This window comes from Leptonychotes weddellii, chromosome 3, assembly GCF_054177405.1.
Source record: "Leptonychotes weddellii isolate Sample4059 chromosome 3, ASM5417740v2, whole genome shotgun sequence".
Classification (NCBI taxonomy): domain Eukaryota; kingdom Metazoa; phylum Chordata; class Mammalia; order Carnivora; family Phocidae; genus Leptonychotes; species Leptonychotes weddellii.
In genome coordinates, this window is record NC_138371.1 from 122,637,239 (window position 1) to 122,659,787 (window position 22,549).

The 22,549-nt window shown below is 38.3% G+C and overlaps 2 protein-coding genes, 1 long non-coding RNA gene and 1 pseudogene across 9 annotated transcripts in view; 2 read left to right on the forward strand and 2 right to left on the reverse strand.

The window, feature by feature from the left end:
* Positions 1-3,593, forward strand: part of RCBTB2 (RCC1 and BTB domain containing protein 2) — a 43,779-nt gene extending 40,186 nt beyond the window's left edge. For all 6 annotated transcript variants that reach the window (XM_081815440.1, XM_031035933.2, XM_031035930.2 and 3 more), the window contains one exon: positions 2,295-3,593. In XM_081815440.1, the coding sequence (XP_081671566.1) occupies positions 2,295-2,380 (86 nt within the window). In that variant the 3' untranslated portion in view covers positions 2,381-3,593. The remainder of the gene's footprint in view (positions 1-2,294) is intronic.
* Positions 839-7,527, reverse strand: LOC145720762 (uncharacterized). Its single transcript, XR_014143974.1, has 2 exons — positions 2,546-7,527; positions 839-2,442 (listed from the first exon to the last, which is right to left on the reverse strand). It is a non-coding gene; the product is annotated as an uncharacterized LOC145720762 (long non-coding RNA).
* Positions 7,528-9,308: 1,781 nt separating this feature from the next.
* The window catches only part of RB1 (RB transcriptional corepressor 1), a 151,575-nt gene continuing 138,334 nt past the window's right edge, over positions 9,309-22,549 (reverse strand). For both annotated transcript variants that reach the window (XM_081815431.1, XM_081815432.1), the window contains 4 exons: positions 16,318-16,348; positions 13,884-14,026; positions 13,317-13,366; positions 9,309-11,210 (listed from right to left, as the gene is read on the reverse strand). In XM_081815431.1, the coding sequence (XP_081671557.1) occupies positions 11,137-11,210; positions 13,317-13,366; positions 13,884-14,026; positions 16,318-16,348 (298 nt within the window). In that variant the 3' untranslated portion in view covers positions 9,309-11,136. The remainder of the gene's footprint in view (positions 11,211-13,316; positions 13,367-13,883; positions 14,027-16,317; positions 16,349-22,549) is intronic.
* Positions 17,610-21,675, forward strand: LOC145720759 (PRELI domain-containing protein 1, mitochondrial pseudogene; annotated as a pseudogene).

The window sequence follows — 22,549 nt, forward strand, 5'->3', positions numbered from 1 at the left end:
TGACCTTCTGGGAAAATGTTAGGTGTTTACCTCATACATTAAACTCGAATCAACTCTAAGAGATTAAAGATTTAATGTAAACAAGTGAAGTAACCAGAAGTACCAGAAAAAGTGAACATTTATATATTGTTAGGGTAGCTCTCCCAGGCAGAAGCCACAGAGGAAAGGATTGATAGATCTGATTTCAGAAAGAAAAAAAAAGTCTATACACCAAAAATGCCACCGAGAAAATTAGAAAGTAAATGATACACTGGGGAAAATATCTGCAACATATCATGAAGCATGTTTACCATAGTTAATGCAGAGTTCTTGGAAAACAAAAAGAAAACATGACAATTTGATGGAAATAAATGGACCAAGAACAAAATGGGCTTATGAATAAATGGAAAATATAAGTGAAAACAAGGTATAATTGTTCACCTGTGACACGGGGAAACATAATCTTAAGAGATAATGCAGGCTCAGCATGATGGATGTTCTCCTGAACAGCCGCTGAGGGTGTGAACTGGGGCAGTCGTGTCAGGGGTCATCGGTACCAAGTGTACTGAGAGCTTTAAAGGGGCAGTTCTTGGGCGCCTGGGTGGCTCAGTTGGTTAAGTGACTGCCTTCCGCTCAGGTCATGATCCTGGAGTCCCTGGATCGAGTCCCGCATCGGGCTCCCTGCTCGGCAGGGAGTCTGCTTCTCCCTCTGGCCCTCCCCCCTCTCATGTGCTCTCTCTCATTCTCTCTCTCAAATAAATAAGTAAAATCTTTAAAAAAAAAAGGGGGGGGCAGTTCTTTAAGGAATTCCCTTGTAGGAATTTATCGTAAGGAAGTGATCATGGATTCGGACAGAGACTTAGCTTCAAAGATGTTTATTGCAGCACTGTTTATAATTTTGAAAAATTAGAAAAAGCCAATAGGAACAGTGGAGGATTGTTTCAACTGTAGAATGTTAATACTATGAAATTATACAGCTACTCACAATGTATTAATTGAAAAATGCTGCCACTATTTTTGTTTTTTATTATAAGTAGCTGAATTTAAAAAGACTGAGATTCATTATCGACATAGAGAAAAAAGACTGTCAAAGGCCATCTTTGAATGGTGGGATTATGAATGATTTTTATTTCCTATCTTTGCTTGTTTTTTTTCTGAACTTTCTACAGTGACCGTGTATTGTTTTGATAATAAAGAAAGGAAAACCTGTCTTAGAGCTAAATCTTTAGGAAGCAGGCCATACTTCTTGGAGTCGATTTCCTTCTGTTATTAGGATATCCTCTCCTTTGGTCAAAAAACAGGAACATTTAGTGGTGGGCAGAAAAAAGCTTATAACTTCTTTTCTGCTTATATAAATAAATATGCTTATTAAAAGAAAATTTGGAAAACATAAAAAGGAGGAGGAAGAAGATGACTCATCAGCCAGAGAACATTAACATTTTCATACAGCTCCTTCTGTTTTTCCCTAGGTCACATGATGTAGATTTCTCTAAACTGGATTTTTTTCACTTAACATTTAAAAAAAATCTTAACCCACCTTGAAACCTTCACATTTAAAAGCATAGTGAATGTCTTTCATCAACCTAATCATATATTGGGCCCGAAAACATGCACAATGCTTCATGGCTAGGCATCGCCTCTGCAGTCTTTCCTCAAGTTTCTTGAAGTCACGGGGGGAGTCCTGGGGGCTGGCGGGCTCTCTCCCAAGTGATGAGGTAGTGGGCACACGGTGTTTCCACCTGAACTAGGCTTCATTTTCAAGACTTCCTCATAGTCCCTATTTATGTGAATTATCTGTGTGGTTACCTTCCGGCCCTCTGTCTTCTAGAAAGTGAGCTCCTTGAGGAATGGCAGGGACCTTGTTTCGCTCACAACCTTACGCCTAGTGCCGAGGGTATGCCTAACACAGAGTGGAAACCCTTTTCAGGCAGAAACCTTTCAGCTCCTCCAGGAGAATATAAAAGTGGAGTATTTTAACAAATACTGCAAATGGAATGAACAATGCAAATACTGTCTCAAGAGGAAGGTACAGAATTCATACACATCGTGCCTATCTCTGAGAAGAAAAAGATTCTTTGCGTGGGCTGGCATGGAGGAACTTGGATATTTTACTCTGTGTTATTTAAATTTTTACAAGCATAGATTCACATTAGCTGCACAGTTTTAGAACTGTTCTTTAGGTATTGCTCTACCAACATTTCTTCCTCTTGGCTCTCAAATCCTTTTTCCTTCCTGTGTCTTAGGAGTTTTCATGCGATGTTGCATTGCATTGGGATATACAAATTTGTTAAAACATTTTTTGTTGTTATTCCTAGGATTTAGAAGAATTCTGCTTCAGGTTTTGCATAAACCATTTGACTGTAGTAACACAGACTTCAGGCTTTGCAGAAATGGACCATGATCTTCTCAAGAACTTTATCAGCAAAGCAAGCAGAGTTGGAGCCTTTAAAAATTGATCCTCACCTGCAAGAAATAATTTTTAGCATTTCCATTTTCCCTGCAAAAGCCAGAGGATAACTTCTTCTTAATAGTATTTATGACGAGCTACCCTTGGCTGAATACTTACGTTCTGTCAAAAGAAGGCGGTGGTCAGACGTCTGCCCCATCAGCTGAAGTCTGAAGTTGCCGGTAGAAAGCAGTCAGTGCTCTGATCAGATGTGACTAAGCCCAAGGGAAAAAAACTGAAACGTCTTATTTACCATTTCCTCTTTCGAGTCACTTAAGTCGGACACTTTTGGTACATTGGTCTAAGTATATGCTATTCTAGCCAAATTTTCATTCTTTCAAAAGCTGGTATCACACAGAGAGCTTGACAAGGAATGCTGTCATAACATATTGTCAGCATCCAGCACGGCGCCTTCCATACCCGGTAGGCACTCAGTTGATTTCTTAGAAATCTGAAGTATGCCCTTAGAACAGCTTTATTTGTGGGATACTGGATGAAGGGATAACTTGCACAAAAACAAATTTGAAATAGCCTGTAACTAGTGAGGTTCATATTCTTCTGGTAACTGGTTCTGAGTCATAGTGACTAACTATGAGCATTAATTAAAGTCCACAGACAGCCTTGGCAATTAACTGTCAGAGTCCCAAGGGCTAATTTTAATTTTCTGTTTACTCTGAGTCATTAATTTCTCATATGGGATTATTGAATATGAAGTCCTGTCTCTGAATGAATGTTATTTCTGGGCTCATCTGCCTTACATAATTGCATTATGTCTTTCCCTTTTGTGTTAAGAGAGATTTGCCTGTGTAAGTAAAAATGATTATGCGTTTCTCTTGTAGTTGACTTTTATGTCACTTTATAAAACAGTTCTCTTAACCTGGCACAGAATAATTATAAAGTGCTAGCTGAAAAGGATCTCACACTTAAATTTCATGGACAGCATTAACAAGAATGAGATAAATTTATACTTTTTAGATCAAAACAAGTTACCCAGCTGCAAGAGAGAAACTGGAACAGGATGTAGGATGTAGTGTCAGATTCCTCTAATACGTGGTTTCACAATATGATACGTGTTTCACAATATATTATGTAAAGAAAACTCTTTTGGAATTAGAAACCTTGTTCTGATGCTGAACTATTTGATAATAAAGTGCTTATTTGCAGATAATAGGACAAATGTGTGGTTTTTTAATCCCTAAGCAGCAGCAAAATTATATCAACCTGACATCACTTACAAAAACCCATTTGATAAAAGCTTATTTTTGGAAGCAGCTACTCAGATAAGGTATCATAGCAAAGCCCACCCTAAAACATAAATGCACATAACATAATTACTGTTCATATTATTAAACGTGACTGCTCTTTATTGGTGAGGTCACTTTTGTTTTTGTTTTGTTTTATTTTTATTTTTTTATTTTTTTAAAGATTTTATTTATTTGTTTGACAGAGAGACACAGCGAAAGAGGGAACACGAGCAGGGGGAGTGGGAGAGGGAGAAGCAGGCTTCCCTCGGAGCAGGGAGCCCGATGCGGGGCTCGATCCCAGGACCCTGGGATCATGACCTGAGCTGAAGGCAGACCTGGCTCAGCGACTGAGCCACCCAGGCGTCCCTTGTTTTTGTTTTTTAAAGATTTTATTTGAAAGAGAGCATCCATGGACGCACAAGCGGGCGGAGAGGCAGAGGGAGAGGGAGAAACAGACTCCCCACTAAGCAGGGAGCCTGGCCACATGGGGCTCGAGCCCAGGACCCCAGGATCATGACCTGAGCCGAAGGCAGACACTTAACTGACTGGGCCACCCAGAACCCCCCGGTGAGGTCACTTTTGAATCCTTAGTTCCTTTTTATCTGTTTTTGCAGACCTTAGCTGGTAGGGGCAAAGTGGCCTGGATGTCTCTAGTTCTAAATCAGAATCCTGTTTTTAGAATTATGTAGTCTTATTCAGTTATTTGTTATTTTAAGTCAGCCATTTGTTTTCATTATTTGCTAGACGTGTTATTTTATCTACCAGAGAAACATTCCGACGTGGGACTGGCCACAGCTATCCGCTCGGGCTGTTGGACAGCTGCAGGCTGTGTTGCTGACGCTGCCCCGCTCAGCCTCCTGTGCCACTGACTGATGCCTTTCCATCCTCATGAGCTCTTCCGAAACCTCTTCCTTTCTTGTCTATTTCTGACAGGGTCTTCTGAAGCTTCTTGATGCCTCTTTCTTTTATAAAATCATTTCACGTAAAAATTGGAACACTCGGGGCGTCTGGGTGGCTCAGTTGGTTAAGCATCTGCCTTCGGCTCAGGTCATGATCCGGGGTCTTGGGATCGAGCCCCGCATCGGGCTCCCTGCTCGGCGGAGAGTCTGCTTCTCCCTCTCCCCCTGCTCCTCCCCCTGCTCGTGCTCTCTGTCAAATAAATAAATAAAATTTTAGAAAAAAAATTGGAACACTCAAAGGGAACAGCTAAGGTTATTTAGGCATGAGAAATGGCCTGCCCTTTCCTGAACACCAGAGAGTCAATAGCCATGCTTCCAGAGTACCAGTTCCTCAAAAGGGCTGGATGGACTTTTACCCAGATTTTCTAAGCTTTGCTATGTGTAGATTTGCACTGCTATATCTCTCCATTCTTATCTCTGTGTACAATAGAATGATCTATGGAACTTTTACAAAATACAGATTTAAGGATTCTATTCAGTACATTTAAAAAACTCCCCAAGTAATTTTGATGTTTAGCCAAGTATGAAAGCCACTATTTAACCCTTAAAATCTGGGACTCCACACAAGAAAGGGCTAATTAGGCCAGCTGAGAGATGACAGATGAGTCCCATGGATACATCCCTGAAAAATACATTCCTTTCTCTCTGGTCTTTGAGGATAGGCTTGCCATCAACACTCCTATATGAAGGATCACAACACTTTCTTTCTAACAGATGAGTGTTTGTAGAGCCCCAGAAACCTTGCTGTTCAGTTAGGGATACGTGAGGGAAAAGGTACATTTTTCATCATAATGACACTGCATCAGAGATTAACGAATTCTTTATCTTACATAAATTCATCTTAGGTTTTTCTATCCTCAAGTTCTGTTTCCTCTCTGCTCACACAAGGAAGTTCAATGATTTAGTGCTTCTGGTATAATTCCAATACAGCTTACACAGAGAAGGGTTAAGGTTTTATAGGAATACCGTCACCTGCTGATAGAGGTTTGTGAAGATATCATTTGATGCTTTTTAAAACTAAAGGTTAATGGGGGCGCCTGGGTGGCTCAGTCGTTGGGCGTCTGCCTTCGGCTCGGGTCATGATCTCAGGGTCCTGGGATCGAGCCCCACATCGGGCTCCCTGCTCCACGGAGAGCCTGCTTCTCCCTCTCCCACTCCCCCTGCTTGTGTTCCCTCTCTCGCTGTGTCTCTCTCTGTCAAATACATAAAATATTAAAAAAACAAAAAAAAAAACTAAAGGTTAATGTTCTTCAGCTGAGACCTGAAGAAATTGCCAGTCATTCTGGACCAAACATGGTTTCTATTTAGAGGCAGGATTCCTGAGCGGTGATAATGAAAAGAAACAACGATAAACTACATAGTCTTGTCTTTTTTGTTTTGGGTTTCTTTGGTCTATCTTATTAGCCCTCCCCATGCTAATATTACAACAGACGGTGAGGGAAAATTGCAAAGAAAAATGAAAAATCATACCTGTTATTTTTAATTCAGTCTTTGCCAAAGCATAAACACATAAACCATACTGATTTCCTCTCACTCAATTCTGTTGAAATGACATTTTCTGTTGAGGAAATAAGTGAGGTTGGTCTGTGGCATAAATTTAACTTTCATATTAAGTTGTCATTATCTTATATGCCAGCGCTAGTATATAAGTATACCCCCAAAATAACAAACACAGAAGAAGATTCCCGAGAATACCCAGCTTCATATTAAAAGAGCTTGTTTTAATTCCATTCAGACAGGATACTGCGTTACCAAGATATGTTTCTATCTCACATGCTATACTTGTGGTAGAAATTTGTTATTTCTAAAGGCAAAGTTTCCTGTTGTCCTGTAAAATACGTATTTAGTCCAAAGGAAAATTCTACTGAATGAATCATTACTAATGCCATGGACACCAGCCCAAAAATGAGGAACAAAAAGATGCTTTGACAGGCAAGTTTCTTTGAAATCATCCAGATGGCAACAGAACTAGTAGATAGGGTTTTTCTCCCATTTGCACCTGAAAACTGTAATGAGGAGTAAATAAATAAATGAATTTGAACTTGTCCTTTTTCCTATAAAGAGCTTTAACTGCTAGAATGCTAAATCTCTGGAAGTGATTAATTTTCTATCATCCAGACTAAAAACTTGTAGTGTCATAAAGGCTGCTTGATTTTGCCTTGCCCTAAGAGATGCATTTCATGTAAGATCCCCACCCAACAAAAATACAGTCCGCTGAGGTATGCTTGCTGCTTTTCCGGCCCTAAGCTCTTTGCTTTGCTTCCTTCAGAAACAAACAGGCTACCGTTCTGGGAGGAGACAATTTCACTTTCCACCCTGTTTTTGAGAAATCATATTACTTAAATTCGAGGTATTCCCTTATCTGACACCCTTGGTACCAGATACATTTCATACTTTTTTTTGGAGTTTAGTACCTATGGTACATACCGCGTAATATGTAATACCTGAGTAGGGCCTAGGTTAGATTTCCAAAATCAATGTATTAATATTTTTGTAGTGAAACAAGAATATTCCTACTAAATGGGATAAAGGCTGTAAACAGCTCTATGTCAGTTTAGATACGCTTTTGATGCACGTTGACTTTTGTCACCAAATACACAGACCACTTGGGTTTTTCAGCTTTTTAGATTTCAGAATTGCAGATAAAAGACTGTGGACTCGTGATATCTATATAGATATATAGATATATGGGATGTTTGGGAGGAAAGGCCTTTAATACATACACTTTGCGGGGTGTCTGGGTGGCTCAGTCGTTGGGCGTCTGCCTTCTGCTCAGGTCATGATCCCAGGGTCCTGGGATCGAGCCCCACATCGGGCTCCCTGCTCTGCGGGAAGCCTGCTTCTCCCTCTCCCACTCCCCCTGCTTGTGTTCCCTCTCTCGCTGTCTCCCTGTCAAATAAATAAAATCTTTAAAAATATATATATATACACACACACACACACACACACACTCTTTGCATGAGATGAACAGATTCTTGCTTCCCCACTCCTTGTCTCACAACTGTCTCTGTTTCTCGGACGTGCTATTATCGTTCCTCAAGCACACAGGCATATTGCTACCTCCAAGCACTGGCTTTTCTGCTCTGTGGACTGTTTTCCCGTCATTGTACGACTTACTCCCTGGCCTTTTCCAGGCTTTGCTCAAAGGTCATCTCAGGAAGTCTCTCCCTGACCACCCTATTTTACATTCTTAAATTCCTTTCCGATCAGCACTCCCTATCCTTCTTGATATGTTTTTCTGCACAGCGCTTAATACAATCAGACACACTATTGTTTATTCACTTGCTCCCTGTCCCTGAAACTACAATTAGATGGGAATCTCCACAGAGATAGGGATCTTAGGTTTATTTACCCATTGCTGTATCCCTCGCATTTAGAGCTGTGCCTGGAACATGGTAGGTACTCAGTACATGACATATTAAAAGAGGAAGAGAATATTTATTATTTGTTTCCATATACTTGGAAAAATATGCAAAATACATTCTTTTTTTTTTTTTTTTTTTGACTACATAGGGGCTTCTTCTAGGTGCTAGAGCTCTGAGATCAGCCAAACTGATGCTTCCCATCTGAGGAGGGAGGTTGATGCAGGGATGAGTAGACAGGCAATAGGCATGTTAAGGCAGATCTAACATTAGCGGTAGCAGCTGGTTATGCCCATACCCAGTGTTCAAGAAAGATTAATACCTAATATTGGCAAAAAGAATGAGCTATTTGGAAGTCTAATGTATGTTCATCTAAAATAATTACCATAGAGTATGTGCTCAAAAATTGTTGAATTAATCAATGAATGTGAAAGTCCTTTCTGCAGAATCATGAATGCGATTTGTTTTATGAATGTATCCTTTGAGACATATTTAATAAATAAGCCTTATAATTCTATCTGAAAAAAAAAATAGGTATGTTAAGGCAATTTCTGATGGTGATAAACACTGTTACACTTTTGAAGGAGAGTAACATGATGATACAGAGTAAGGGTTTTAGCTTGTGTGGTCAAGGCAGGCCTCTGAGCTGATGAGCCCTGAAAGACTGGAAGGAACCACCTATGCAAATATATGGCGGAAGAGCACTCCAGACAGAAGGAACAGCAAGTAGAAAAGCCTGAGGTAGGGAGAGGGTTGTGAGGAAAGGTCAGCATGGCTAACGCACAGTGAGCAGGGAGAAAGTAGCATGAGAGGAGGATGCAGAAGCAGAGAGAGGACACTTCCCAGGCCATGGTAAGGAGTTTAAATACCTGAGTAGCAATGTGAATCCATTTATATTTTAAAGGGATCATTTTTGCTCTTAAGCTGAAAGGTAAAGAGGAAAGAGGGAACATGGAGACCAGTTAGATGTCTAAAACAGTGGTCTCAACAAAAGCAGGTAAATGACTAATCTTAGGGTTTTGGCTTGACCAAGTAAGTGGTTGGTAAAATTGGGAAAGACTAGGGCAGAAACAAGGTACTTTTGTTTGATTTTGGTTTCTATTTTGAGAATTCAGGGGGTGAGGGAAGAGAGTGAGACTCAAGAGTTCTCTTGGCTATGAGGGCTCTGACCTCCATGAAGAGGTCAGGCTGGGAAATAAATTTGGGGATCATCAGCATATGAAGCCAATTAAAGGTTAAGAATGGATGAGACACCAGGAGAGAACTCAGATATAGAGGAGAATATTAAGGCACTTGATACAAAGAATACATCAGACCATTAAGACTCTTAGCAACTAATTTATTTTAAAATAGACAAACTATTAACTGTAGAAAATAGTAACATAGCAATTTTAAATGTACAGTTTTAACCAATACAAAAAAGCGATAAAGCAGTATCTGAAGCCTTATGTAAGAAATCGCAATACAGGATCTCTGACATTTCTAAAATTCTGGCACTAACTCTAACATGAGCTTTCATTAGCAAAAAATCCAGAAACATGATAGCCCTTGACCTAAAAGCTAACTGATTTTTATGATATTCATGCAAAAATTAATGAGGAAATGGGAGAAAGCTTCCTAGTGCCTTGTTATAACTGCCAAAAATAAGTTTGAAACTTAACTGAGCACAAAATAAAATTTCATTTTCTAACAAGACCAGATTTCTTTTTAAAAAGAACTCTGAGTTTAGACAAAGTGATTTTCCTAAAAGCTAGCTGATGCTACCTTAAATATCACCTACTTTAAATTATACCATCTCTAAATAAGTTAATCACACAAGATAGTTTAAATACACCTTTAGGTGTCAGGGGAAAGCGCCTCTTTTTCTAACACAGCTGTTTTCATTCGAAGCTTTTGCACAAAACCAGATAGAAACATGAATGCCTAACCCAAAGACCTTTGATTACTTGCAATTTTCGAGTAGAAATGATGTGGCTTTGAATATGCCAGTGTTAGACCATACTGACTTAAAAAAATAAAAGATAAATAGACAACTGCCAGTTCAAAAGATACATGGAAGACATGTACAATTCCAGAGAAAACACCCCTTCCCAAATTTAGGAGGGCAGAATAATTGCTGAGATGCAATTAGACAAACCTCTAAGAAAGAAAAATTAAGGCTCCTATAGTTAACAGTCTGTTTGTGGAATAAAATTGTTTTATATCTTGATTCTTCAGGACCCAGAAACATTAGAAAGTGCACTTGGGATATACTGTCTTAGGGCCCTCTCTAGCAAAGCTCTAGCTGAACACTTGATTTTCCAAGTACTAGATGGTTACTTCCTGAATTCAGTGATCTGAATGGTATAAAAACCAAGAGTACTATTAGTAACCCTCATTTTTAAAGCATGAGTTGGATGAAGAAAAGAATCAATAAATTCTTACAAGTCCTGAGGTATGAAATCTGTATCAGTAGTATGACAACATCATTTGTTTATACTTTGTTTTCTGCTTGTGTTTAAAAACTAAAATTTATAAAACAAGCACACAGTACATCAGATTCCATTAGTAAACTAAAATCTAATGTGTAAAATTAGTGATTTTTTTTTTCTAGTTTCTAATATCTGTTTTAGCAGAAGAGTTCAGGATCATTTGGGTGAAGGGGGAGTAGTCAGCCAAATTGCATTTGGAAGACAGGACACATATTCTAAAGGCGTTCGTGTTAAATTAAAAAAAATATATAAATATAAATTAATAAAAATAATAGCAAACATCACATACATGCCACAAGAAAAGACAAAGTACTCAAATAGGCCTGGGTTGTTTGGACCGCCACTCCCAGGGCATCCTCCCCATTTGTAGAGCAGAGCAATTATACTTTGGAAATGGAAACATCCACTACAAATTTAAATGGCAGTATTTACACAAGATTTTTAATCTTGTGCAGTAACAAGTATATTCTACTGACTACGACATTGCAAGTGGCTTAGGAATCCCCTGCACATACACCACACGCAAGCCCGTGTGCACACTGGATATCCACCAGAAGAGCTGAAGATAGGTATTCAATGCGGCCGTAAACAGAACCTGGGAGAGTCACACAGTGGGATCTGTGAGAGACCATGAGGCCAGAGGTGTACTCGGTGCCCACGGGGGTCATAGGACCCTCATTTTTCTTCCCTGTTTGAGGTATCCATGCTATCGTTCATTTTCTGCTTCTGCATTCGTGTTCGGGTAGATGCTGGAAAGAGGATGAAGAAATGTCAATAGCACTGATGGCGCTAGGTAAGTTGACAAAGGGCTGCCATAAAGGTTACTCTTGTGCCAAATTGAAGGAGTTCAGGGCCTGGCAAAGCAGTGGCTTCCAAATTTTTCATCATGAATTCTTTTCCAAGCATGTACCACTAAACTTGTCTGTGTATATGCATACCATTTATGTCTGTGTCTAAATTATAAAACACACATAGCCCAAACAAACACGAACAACAGGTGAGATAAAAATAGAGATTCTAGTATTTTCTCTATGTACCCAAAAGGCGGCCTCATATACTCCCAGGTGTGCCCAACTTTGCAGACCACTGCTGCAGAGATGCTGAGGTTGAGTTTGGCCCTGGGGCAGAGCAGAATGCCGGACTGGCCCAGAATGGTCCACTGAAGGGAGTGGTACTCTTCCGAACGTAAGCAATCCCCTTGTGCTTGGGGATGCCTTGCAAAGCCATCAGCTCACGGCTCACTTAATTTCGACGGGAACATCGTATAAGTACAGTATTAATTACAACATAGACAAAATCAGAAAACTTCAAGTTATTTAAAAATTCTTAACTTGACTTTAGTGGTAGGCAGAAGCTCCTCATTTCAAAGTAGCACAAATTCACACTTGGAAAAGAAAGCAAAGACGAATTCTAAGTCTTCCCCCTCTGCCCAATCTAGCACTGTGGGATGGCCGTTTTTGAATGCCATCCTTTGAGGAAAAGTGAAGAATTCCTTAGCCCTAGGGGTTTAAACTCCTGCTGCTTCCCTCCAGTTTGCAGCCGCATCCAGGCCCTGAACTCCAGCCAGGCATCGGCATCGGGAATTCACCTTGCGGCCGGCCAAGTGCGATGCAAGCTGGAAAATGTACCCATCACAGCAACTGAACTCTTCTCTAAGAAAACATACATATTTTTACAGCTTTCTGCTCCTTGTAAAATGCATATTTGTGAGCTTCAAAATGCTTCCAAATGTTTTCAAGGCCTCATTCTGGTCAGAAACGTTCTATTTTCACGATCTGAGCAGGAATGCCACAACTACTTCAGGGTTGAAACAGAAGTGGATCAGTTGGTGTAAAATCCAAACAGAGATTCGTTTTAACCAAAACATGTAAACCCTTGGTATAGTTAGTGTTAATTGTTCTCTTCAAAATAATATACATAGGAATGGTTTAAAAAAATCAAAAGCATTCTTTTAAATACTTTATACTTTAAATACTTAGTATTTAGGGGCACATGTTTAGAGAAGCCCCTTTTTAAAAAGTCACATTTCAACTGGTATTGTTCTTACTGATAAGTCTTATGACCTAGGAATAACAGTTTTAAATCTTATTATCTCCAAAGTACTTGTCTTCTCTCCCAGGGCCAGCTATTTTTCCTGTCGGTGGGTCTGGCAGCAGATGATCAGGAAACATTAGGAAAAGTCACACTCGCTACCACAGCTCAGTCCCTGGGACAGCCCGGGGGTGGTCAGTATATGTCTGCCTTCTTCTTAAAGTACTTTCCATCTATTCTACCTGGGTTAATCTTGTATCGTCTTGGAGTAGCTTGGGATAGAATCCCATTTTCTGCGTAACTTGGAAAATGATTTGGCAATGATCTGGAGCTCTTTATCAAAATTCTGATTTCCTGTAATGGAAAACTTTTGTTTGACATTGTTTTAAAACTTGCAAACAAGAGAAGTTCAATAACAGAATAAAAAATTATTCTTCAAATAAGGATGATGATGTTCCTATATGCTAATTTTATAAAACCTTTCCCTATATCCAACACTTTTTTTAAAGAGTTCCTCATCATAGTTTTGCTCTACTGAGGTATTTCTAACCACAGCCATTCATGCTGAAAATGTGGTTTCACTTCTTAGTATTCCTGCACTAGAGATTTTAGAGAGGGTAAAGATGACCTTCATTTTGCATGATACATTTAATCCACAAATGTCTGTGGGTAAAGAGTACATTCTTGATTGGATTACATTTTAAGTGCATAAGCGAGTGTGCTAATTTAGGGAATTATATGTATTTATTCCTTTAAAAAAGCAAAGGCTTTTTGCAATACAAACAATGGTTTCATTTATGTAGGGTGAAATGGTAAGTACTTACTCATTTCTGCCAGTTTCTGTTGAAATTTGGATTCCCCTGGGAGATGTTTACTGCAGATTTAAAAAAGGGAACATATTTCATATGTATATGTATAAATGGAAAACTCAAATTTTCAATAACTATGGTGGTTCCAATGACTTATTTTATACTCTTAGCAAGTAGCTTTTAATTTCAGAGGTTTATAAACCATCTAAAATACAAACCATCACAAAGTTATAATCTTTTGCATTTTGTCAGTGATTCTTATAAAACACCATAGTTTTTTTCAAGAGTAAGCATTTAAAAATCTAATGTTAATCATAACAAAATTTTATTAATGACTTTATAAAAAAAAGATTAAAAAATATCAGATTGTTAATATCTGATATGTTCGATGAATTTCAGGAGATAGTATATGATTTAATGGTGTTAAGCTTGGGATATATTCCTATTTTTTTGAGCAATCTTCACAATTTCCAAATAAAATTGGTATAAAAGGGTTTGGTGGAAGTTAGGAGCAGAGCTGGCACTCTGGCTTCTCCATGGGACCAGCTCAGCTACTGAAAAACATTCAACAGCTGTTCCTACCTTCCATCTGCTTCATCTGATCCTTCAATATCAAAGCGTAGTTTTTTCAATGGTTTAGGAGGGTTGCTGCCTTCAGCACTTCTTTTGAGCACACGGTCGCTGTTACACACCATCTGATTTATTTTCTGGAACTTCTCAGAAGTCTACAAATTACAGAATTATTTATTTTAAATCATTAATACCAGCATTTTGTAGTTAGCAACCCTTAATTGTAGTTTGAGGGGTATCAAAAATCAGGCAGAGGTAATATCTGCATTTTAATTTTCTGCTTCATTGCACCAAATGAGATATGGAAAAATCTTAGAATCAGTATAACTACACCTAACTCTGCCCCAATTAAATATCTCCCTGTCTCTCCCTATGAGGCTCCTTCGCTTCCTCCAACAACTCTGACTACCACTCTAAAAATCCTGGTTCCTCATTTTTGGAACTCACCCACACACAAAACCAGGGCTACTTCTCAGAAGCATGTAAAGTTGGAACGGCTTTCTAGAACCTTGTGGGTTTTGTTTGTTTGTTTGAGGGCATAACCAGAAAGAATATCACAAGAATCTAATAAGAAGTGAAATGTCTAGTCAATCATAATTTTGGACTCACTTTATGGATATTACGTTGACAAGTCATATAGTTTATGTATTTTAAACCATTACTGATATAGTATTTATTGAAATGCTAATTCATAGTTTTTTAAATCAAATATCAAAAGATTTCGAATCATTATTACTAGAGATGATCTGAGATCTATATATCTTGAGGGAGAATCTTGTCACAGCAAAGTAAAGAAAGCTTTGGTAATAAATACCAAAGAGGACACAATACCTTATTTCATCCAAGGACAAGCACATGGAAAAATTCTATTTCTTATTTATCTACTTTAGAACTGGAGTGAGGGGGTTACCTCAGGGATGTGTATGAGTATGTTCATCTGAACTAAAAAGTGAAACCAGACTATCGGTAGAAATTAGGTCCGATTTGACTGACTGATTTGACAGTGAGATTTAGCTTTACTAATTAAGCTTTCTTTTCCAAAAATTAAATGAGGCAATTTTCTTTTCTTTTAAGATTTTATTTACTTATTTATTTTAGAGAGAGACTGTGTGTGCTCATGAGCAGGGGGAGGGGTAGAGGGAGCCAGAGAGAGAGAATCTCAAGCAGATTCCAAGCTGAGTATAGAGCCCGATGCAGGACTCAATCTCACAACCTTGAGATCAGGACCTGAGTGGAAATCAAGAGTCAGATGCTCAACTGACTGAGCCACTCAGGTGCCCCTAAATGAGGTAATTTTCTAAAAATTAAATGCAGGGGTGCCTGGGTGGCTCAGTCGTTAAGTGTCTGCCTTCGGCTCAGGTCACGATCCGGGGTCCTGGGATCGAGCCCCACATTGGCCTCCCTGCTCGGCAGGAAGCCTGCTTCTCCCTCTCCTACTCCCCCTGCTTGTGTTCCCTATCTCGCTGTGTCTCTGTCAAATAAATAAATAAAATCTTTAAAAAAGTAAAAATAAAAAAAATTAAAATTAAATGCAAAAACAGGTTTTGATGGAAATAAGTTTAGAGCACATATATAATATGAAACTAGATTCCTGTGTATTAAATTTATGATAAGATTTTTAGTTATCAGCTTTAAAATATGTAAGTTCATATAAAATTTTCTCAATTCTTTTAGAGGTTATTTCAAGCAGAAAAGTTTGAGGACCACTACTCTATATGTATCCAGATCCAACCCTACTTACGTGGTTCCACATGTCCTTTGTGAAGCCTGACAGCTGCAGCCTACCTTGAGCTAAATGTCACAGCATTTACTATTTCTAACATACATTTTAACACCCAGTCTTTTAGTATACAAACTATTATCTTTCTCTAGTTATATTTGGGGCAGTGGGGTAGGCAGACTCTAGAATGGGTCTCACTAATCCTCACCTCCTAGTTTTTACATTCGTGCAATCCTCTCTTCCCCGAGTGTGTAGGTTGGACCTAGTGTGACTTGCTTCTGACAAAAGTAGGACAAATGTGATAGAACATCACTTCCAATATTAGTTACAAAAAGACTGTGATTTCCATTGTGCTCTATACCTCCCTCTTTCCCTCCCTCTCTTCTTGTTCTGAGGGAAGCAAGATGCCATTTGTGAGTAATGAGTGGCTCCATGTAGAGGCTCAAGTGACAAGGAACTGATGGCTTAGAAAAATATATGTAACGTATTATATAATCTCAAAGGATGTTTAGAAAACCACTTTGAAATTCACCAATTAGGAGTATAACTTGAAATTAAATCTGATTTGAAAATAAGTCTGCTATCGATCTATCTTCTAAATTCTATGCAACATGCCTTGCTGAGGTATTTGCATAATAGTATTTGTCAATTCAAGTTACAGAAATTTGCGCTTTCTTTTATGGTTACAGTGTATGCCCTTATATTTCATAGAAAGAAAATACTCACCCCAAATGATTCACCAATGGATACTAAGATTCTGTCAAGATAAAATACAAATTAGTAATGAAGATCATATATAACTGTGCAGAGATGAACGTATATCATTCTGAGCTATTAGAAATACCAAATCAAAGGTCTGCTCTACCCTAGAACCACAACAAAATTACAGTCATTAGGGCCTTATTCTAACAGTGCTAATCTAATCAGACACTGAGCTGGTCTCTTAGATTTTTAAAGAATTACATGTCTGAAAGAACGTATTCTGCCACCGTCCGCATTTAAAGAAGGTAAAGGAAAATTTTAAGTTTACCCATACTTAATTCTTCGTAAATCAATGGGTAAGTAATCAATTAAAATTTCACATTTCCTCATTAAAAACTCACATAACAATTAGCAAAAAATTAGAGTATTAATAATCAGAATTCTAATTAAGATCTCTACTGATATATAGTAAAGTCTACTTATCATATATCCTAGAATCGGAAATCTATTATTCTGCTTGTCCTTGTTTGAACCATATAATTTATGTTCTTTTGTTTTTATTTGAGTATAGCTGACACACAATTAGTTTCAGGTGTACAACAGAGTGATTCAACAAGTTTATACATTATGCTGTGCTCGCCACAGTGTAGCCACCATCTGCCACCATACATCACGACTGCAGGATCACTGACCATTATCACTAGTATCACTACTCATTATGTTGTACCTCTTATTGCCCATGACTTATTCATTCCATAACAGGAAGCCTGTATCTCCCACTAACCTTCACCCATATTGTCCATCCTACCCTGCCCTCTGGCAACCATCAGTTTGTTCTTCATATTCATAGGTCTGATTCTGGTTTTTGTTTATTCTTTTTTAAATCATACGGTATTTGTTTTTCTCTGACTTATTTCACTTAGTGTTATATCCTCTAGGTCCATTCATGTTGTCTCCAATGGCGTGCTCTTATACTTTTTAATGATTGCATAATATCCCCTTTTATATATGTGTATATATATTTAGTGGCTGCACAGTATTCCCTTGTATGTATGTGTATGTATATATATCTAGATATATATATCACATCTTCCTTATCCATTCATACATCAGTGGACACTCAGGTTGCTTCCATATCTTAAATACTGTAAATAATGCTGCAGTAAACATAGGGGTGCATATATCTTTTCAAATTATTGTTTTCACTTTCTTTGGGTAAATACCCAATGGTGGAATTATTGTATCATATGGTATTTGTATTTTTAAGTTTTTGAAGAACCTCCACTCTGTTTTTTATAGTTGGCTGCACCAATTTACATTCCCACCAACAGTGTATGAGGGTTCCTTTTTCTCCACATCCTCACAAACACTTATCTCGCCTTTTTATTCTCGTCATTCTATAGGTGTGATATCTCACTATGGTTTTGATTTGCATTCCCCTGATGATTAGTGATTTTGAGCATCTTTTTATGTGTCCATTGGCATCCATATGTCGTCTTTGGAAAAATGTCTATTCAGATCTTCTGCTCACATTTTAATTGGATTGTTTATTTGCTATTGCGTTATAGGAGTTCTTCATAAATTTTGAAAATTAACTCCTTATCAGATATGTGGTTTGCAAATATTTTCTCCCATTCATTAGGTTGCCTTTTCATTTTGATGATAGTTTCCTTTGCTTTTCAGAAGGTTTTTATTTTGATGTAGTTCTACTTGTTTATTTTTGCTTTTGTTTCCCTTGCCTTAGAAGCCATACCTAGAAAAAATGTTGCCATGGCTGATGTCAGAGAAATTACTGCCTATGATCTCTTCTAACAGTCTTATGATTTCTGGTCTCACATTTAGGTCTTTAATCCATTTTGAGTTTATTTTCGTGTATGGTATTAAAAGATGGTCCATTTTCATTCTTTTACATGTAGCTGTCCAGTGTTCCCAGCACCATTTAGTAAAGAGACTATCTTTCCCCCCTTCTCCTTTGGCACAGATTAATTGACCATATAATCATTAGTTTATTTCTGGGCTCTCTATTCTGTTCCATTGATCTGTGTTTATTTTTGTGCCACTACCATGCTCTTTTGATTACTACAACTCTGAGGTATATCGTGAAACCTGGGGTAACCTCCAGTTTTGTTCTTCTTTTTCAATTGCTTTGGCTATCTGGGGTCTTTTGTGGTTTCATACAAATTTTAATATTATTTGTTCTAGTTTGTGAAAAATGTTGGTATTTTGATAGGGATTGCATTGAATCTGTAGATTGCTTTGGGAAACATGGACCTTTTAGCAATATTAAGTCTTCCAATCCATGAACATGGAATATCTTTGCATTTGTTTGTGTCATCTTCAATTTCTTTCATCAATGTTTTAGAGTTTTCAGATACAGGTCTTTTGCCTCTTTGGTTAAGTTTATTCCTAGGTATTTTATTCTTTTTGGTGCAATTGTAAATGGTGTTGTTTTCTTAATTTCTCTTTCTGCTACTTCAGTATTAGTGTATAGAAATGCAATAGATTTCTGTACATTAATTTTGTATCCTGAAACTTTACTGAATTCATTTACTCTAGTAGTTTTTTGGTGGAGTCTTTAGGATTTTCTATGTATAGTATCATGTCATCTGTAAATAGTGACAGTTTAACTTCTTCTTGACCAATATGGATGCCTCTCATTCTTTTTTCTTCTCTGATTGCTATGGGTAGGACTTTCAGTACTATGTTAAATAAAAGTGGTAAGAGTAAAAATCCTTCTTATTTCTGATCTTAAGGAAAAAGCTCTCAGTTTTTCACCATGATGTTATCATGTGGGATATATGTTGATAAGCTGTGGGTTTTTATTATCTTGAGGTAAGTTCCCTGTAAACCTGCTTTGTTGAGTTTTTATCATGAATGATGCTGAGTTTTGTCAAATGCTTTTTCTACATCTATTGAGATGATCATATAATTTTTTATCCTTCGTTTTGTTGATGTGGTGTATTACACTGACTGATTTGTGAATATCGAACCACCCTTGCACCCCTGGAATAAATCCCACCTGCTCATGGTGAATGATATTTTTGATATATTGTTGAATGCAGTCTGCTAACATTTTGTTGAGGATCTTTCCACCTATGTTTATCAGGGATACTGGCCTGTAGTTTTCTTTCTTTCTTTTTTTTGGGGGGGGTATTTGTCTGGTTTTGGTATCAGGGTAATGCTGGCCTTATAAATGCATTTGGAAGCTTTCCCTCCTCTTCTATTTTTTGGAATAGTTTGAGGAGAATAAGTATTAATTCTTTTTTAAATGTCTGGTAGAATTCACCTGTGAATGCATCTGCCTGAACATTTATTTTTTTATTACTGATTCAATTTCATTACTAAAAATCAGTCTGTTCAGGTTTTCTATTTCTTCCTGATTCAGTTTTGGAAAATTCTATATTTCTAGGAATTTATCCATTTCTTCTAGGTTGTCCAATTTGTTGGCATACAATTTTTTGTAGTAGTCTCTTATAATCCTTTGTAATTCTGTGATGTCACTTGTTACTTCTCTTTCCTTTCCAATTTTATCTGGGTCCTTTCTCTTTTTTTCTTGATGAGTCTAGCTAAAGGATAACCAATTTTGTTTATCTTTTCAAAGAGCCAGCTCTTGGTTTCATTAATTTTTTTCTACTATTTTTTTAGTCTCTATGTCATTCATTTCTGTTCTGATCTTTAATTATTTCCTTTCTTCTACTCAACTTGGGCTTTGTTTTTCTTTTTCTGGTTCCTGTTGGTGTAAGGTTATGTTATTTGAACTTTTTCTTGTTTCTTGAGATGGGCTGTATTGCTATATATTTCCCTCTTAGAACTGCTTTCACTGCATCCCAAAGATTTTGGACCATTTTGTTTTCATTTTCATTTCTCTCCATGAGTTTTTTGTTTCTTTTTTGATTGCTTTGTTGGCCCACTGGTTGTTTAGTATCATGTTGTTTTATCTCCATATGCTTGTGATTTTTCCAGTTTTTTTCTTGTGATTTATTTCTAGTTTCATACTGCTTGATTGGAAAAGATGCATGGCATGATTTCAATCTTCTTAAATTTATTGAAGCTTGTTTTGTGTCCTCATATGTGATCCTTTCTGGAGAATGTTCCATGTGCACTTGAGAATAGTGTGTATTCTGTTGTTTTTGAATTGAATGTGCTATATATATCTGTTATGTCCATCTGCTGCAAAGTGTCATTCAAAGACACTGTTTCCTTATGGATTTCCTGCCTGAATGATCTATCCATTGATGTAAGTGGGGTGTTAAAGTCCCTTACTATTATTGTATTACCATCAATTTCTCTCTTTATATCCATTAATATGTGCTTTATGAATTCAGGTGCTCTAGTGTTTGGTATGGAGATCCTTACAAGTGTTACATCCTCGTGTTGGGTTGCTCCCTTTATCATTATGTAATACCCTTCTTTGTCTCTAGTTACAGTCTTTGTTTTAAAGTCTATTTTGGAGTTGCACCTGGCCCAACAACTCCTCATGGTGGTGGCGGCTGCTTGGGCCCGGCGTGGTGGTGACTGAGCTGCGAGCCTGGCAGGGCGTGCGCTGAGCCCCGGTCCCGCCTCCGAGTCCCCCCTGCCGGCTTCGTAGCCCTGATGCTGCACGGGTGCTGAGCCCACCCTGGCCGGGACGATGGTGAAGTATTTCCTGGGCCAGAGCATGCTCCGGAGTTCCTGGGACCAAGTGTTCACTGCCTTCTGGCGGCGGTACCCGAATCCCTATAACAAACATGTCTTGACGGAAGACACAGTGCACCAGGAGGTGACCCCGGACCAGAAACTCCTGTCCCGGCGTGTCCTGACCAAGACCAATAGGATGCCCCGCTGGGCCGAGCAACTGTTTCCTGCCCATGTTGCTCACTCGGGGTACATCCTGGAGGATTCTATTGTGGACCCGCAGAACCAGACCATGTCCACCTTCATCTGGTTCATCAACCACGCCGGGCTGATGGTTGTGGAGGAACGATGTGTGTACCGTGTGAACGCTGATAACAGCAGCTGGACCGCAATCCGCCCGGAAGCCTGGGTCTCCTCTAGCTTATCTGGTGTCTCCTGAGCTGCCCAGGAATTTAGTCTTGCCGGGTTTAAAAGCAATATGGCCAAGACTATGAAGGGCCTTGAGTACATCTTGGCCAAGCTGCAAGGTGAGGCCCCTTCCAAAACCCTCGTTGAGACAGCCAAGGAAGCCAGGAGAAGGTGGAGGAGACGGCACCGGCAGCCACAGAGAAGGCCAAAGACCTTGCCAGCAAGGTGGCCAGCAAGCGGCAGTGACAGCCCCTGCAGCAGCACTGTGTGGAGCCAGCCCAGGCCCTGGTGCAGGACGCCTGGCCACCCGGCACAAGTCCCTCTGCCCTTCCCCCCTTGTACTTCATTATTAAAAGTCAATTTCCAATAAATAAATAAATAGATAAATAAATAAGTCTATTTTGTCTGATGTAAGTGTTGCTACCCTAGCTTTTTTTTTTTTTTTGCGCTTCCATTTGCATGGTAAATGTTTTTCCATCCTTTTACTGTCAGTCTGTATGTGTCTTTACGTCTAAGGTGAGTTTCTTGTAGGCAGCATATAGGAGGGTCTTGTATTTTTATCCATTCCACCACCCTATATCTTTTGACTGGAGCATTTAGGCCATTTACATTTAAAGTTATTATTGATAGGTATGTACTCAATGCCATTTTGTTCCTTGTTTTCTGGTTGTTTTTGTAGTTATTCTCTGTTCCTTTCCTTTTCTCTTGCTCTTTTTCTTTGGGATTGATGAGTTTCTAGAGTTTGTTTGGCTATCTTTCTCTTTATTTTTTGTGTGTATATATCATAGATTTTGAATTTGTGGTTGCCATGAGTGAACCATATAATTGTTTTTAATAATAAAGCTGAAAAACAGCATTAGCCTCACATAACAAGGATATGATCATATGCACACGGAACTAGTAGATATATTTTATTGTACTCCAATTCCTTGATAAGTGGACATCATTCTATATATATTTGATAAAGCAGAATATCTAAATATGCTGGATAAATAGAATGTTAAGATGCTCTCTTAATGCCTGATCAATGATTTATCAAGATTTTGAGAATATGATTTTTTTTGCTAAAGAACCTCAACCGAGAAGTGATTTCACTAAGTTTGGCAAGTAGCCATCATCGTAAGCATAATATGGATCAATTATCATTACCTAAGTACACATTTTCATGTGGCAATATGGGACTGTGTAAATTAAATATACATGGTGTATTATCTTAGCAACTTAGAATGTAAGT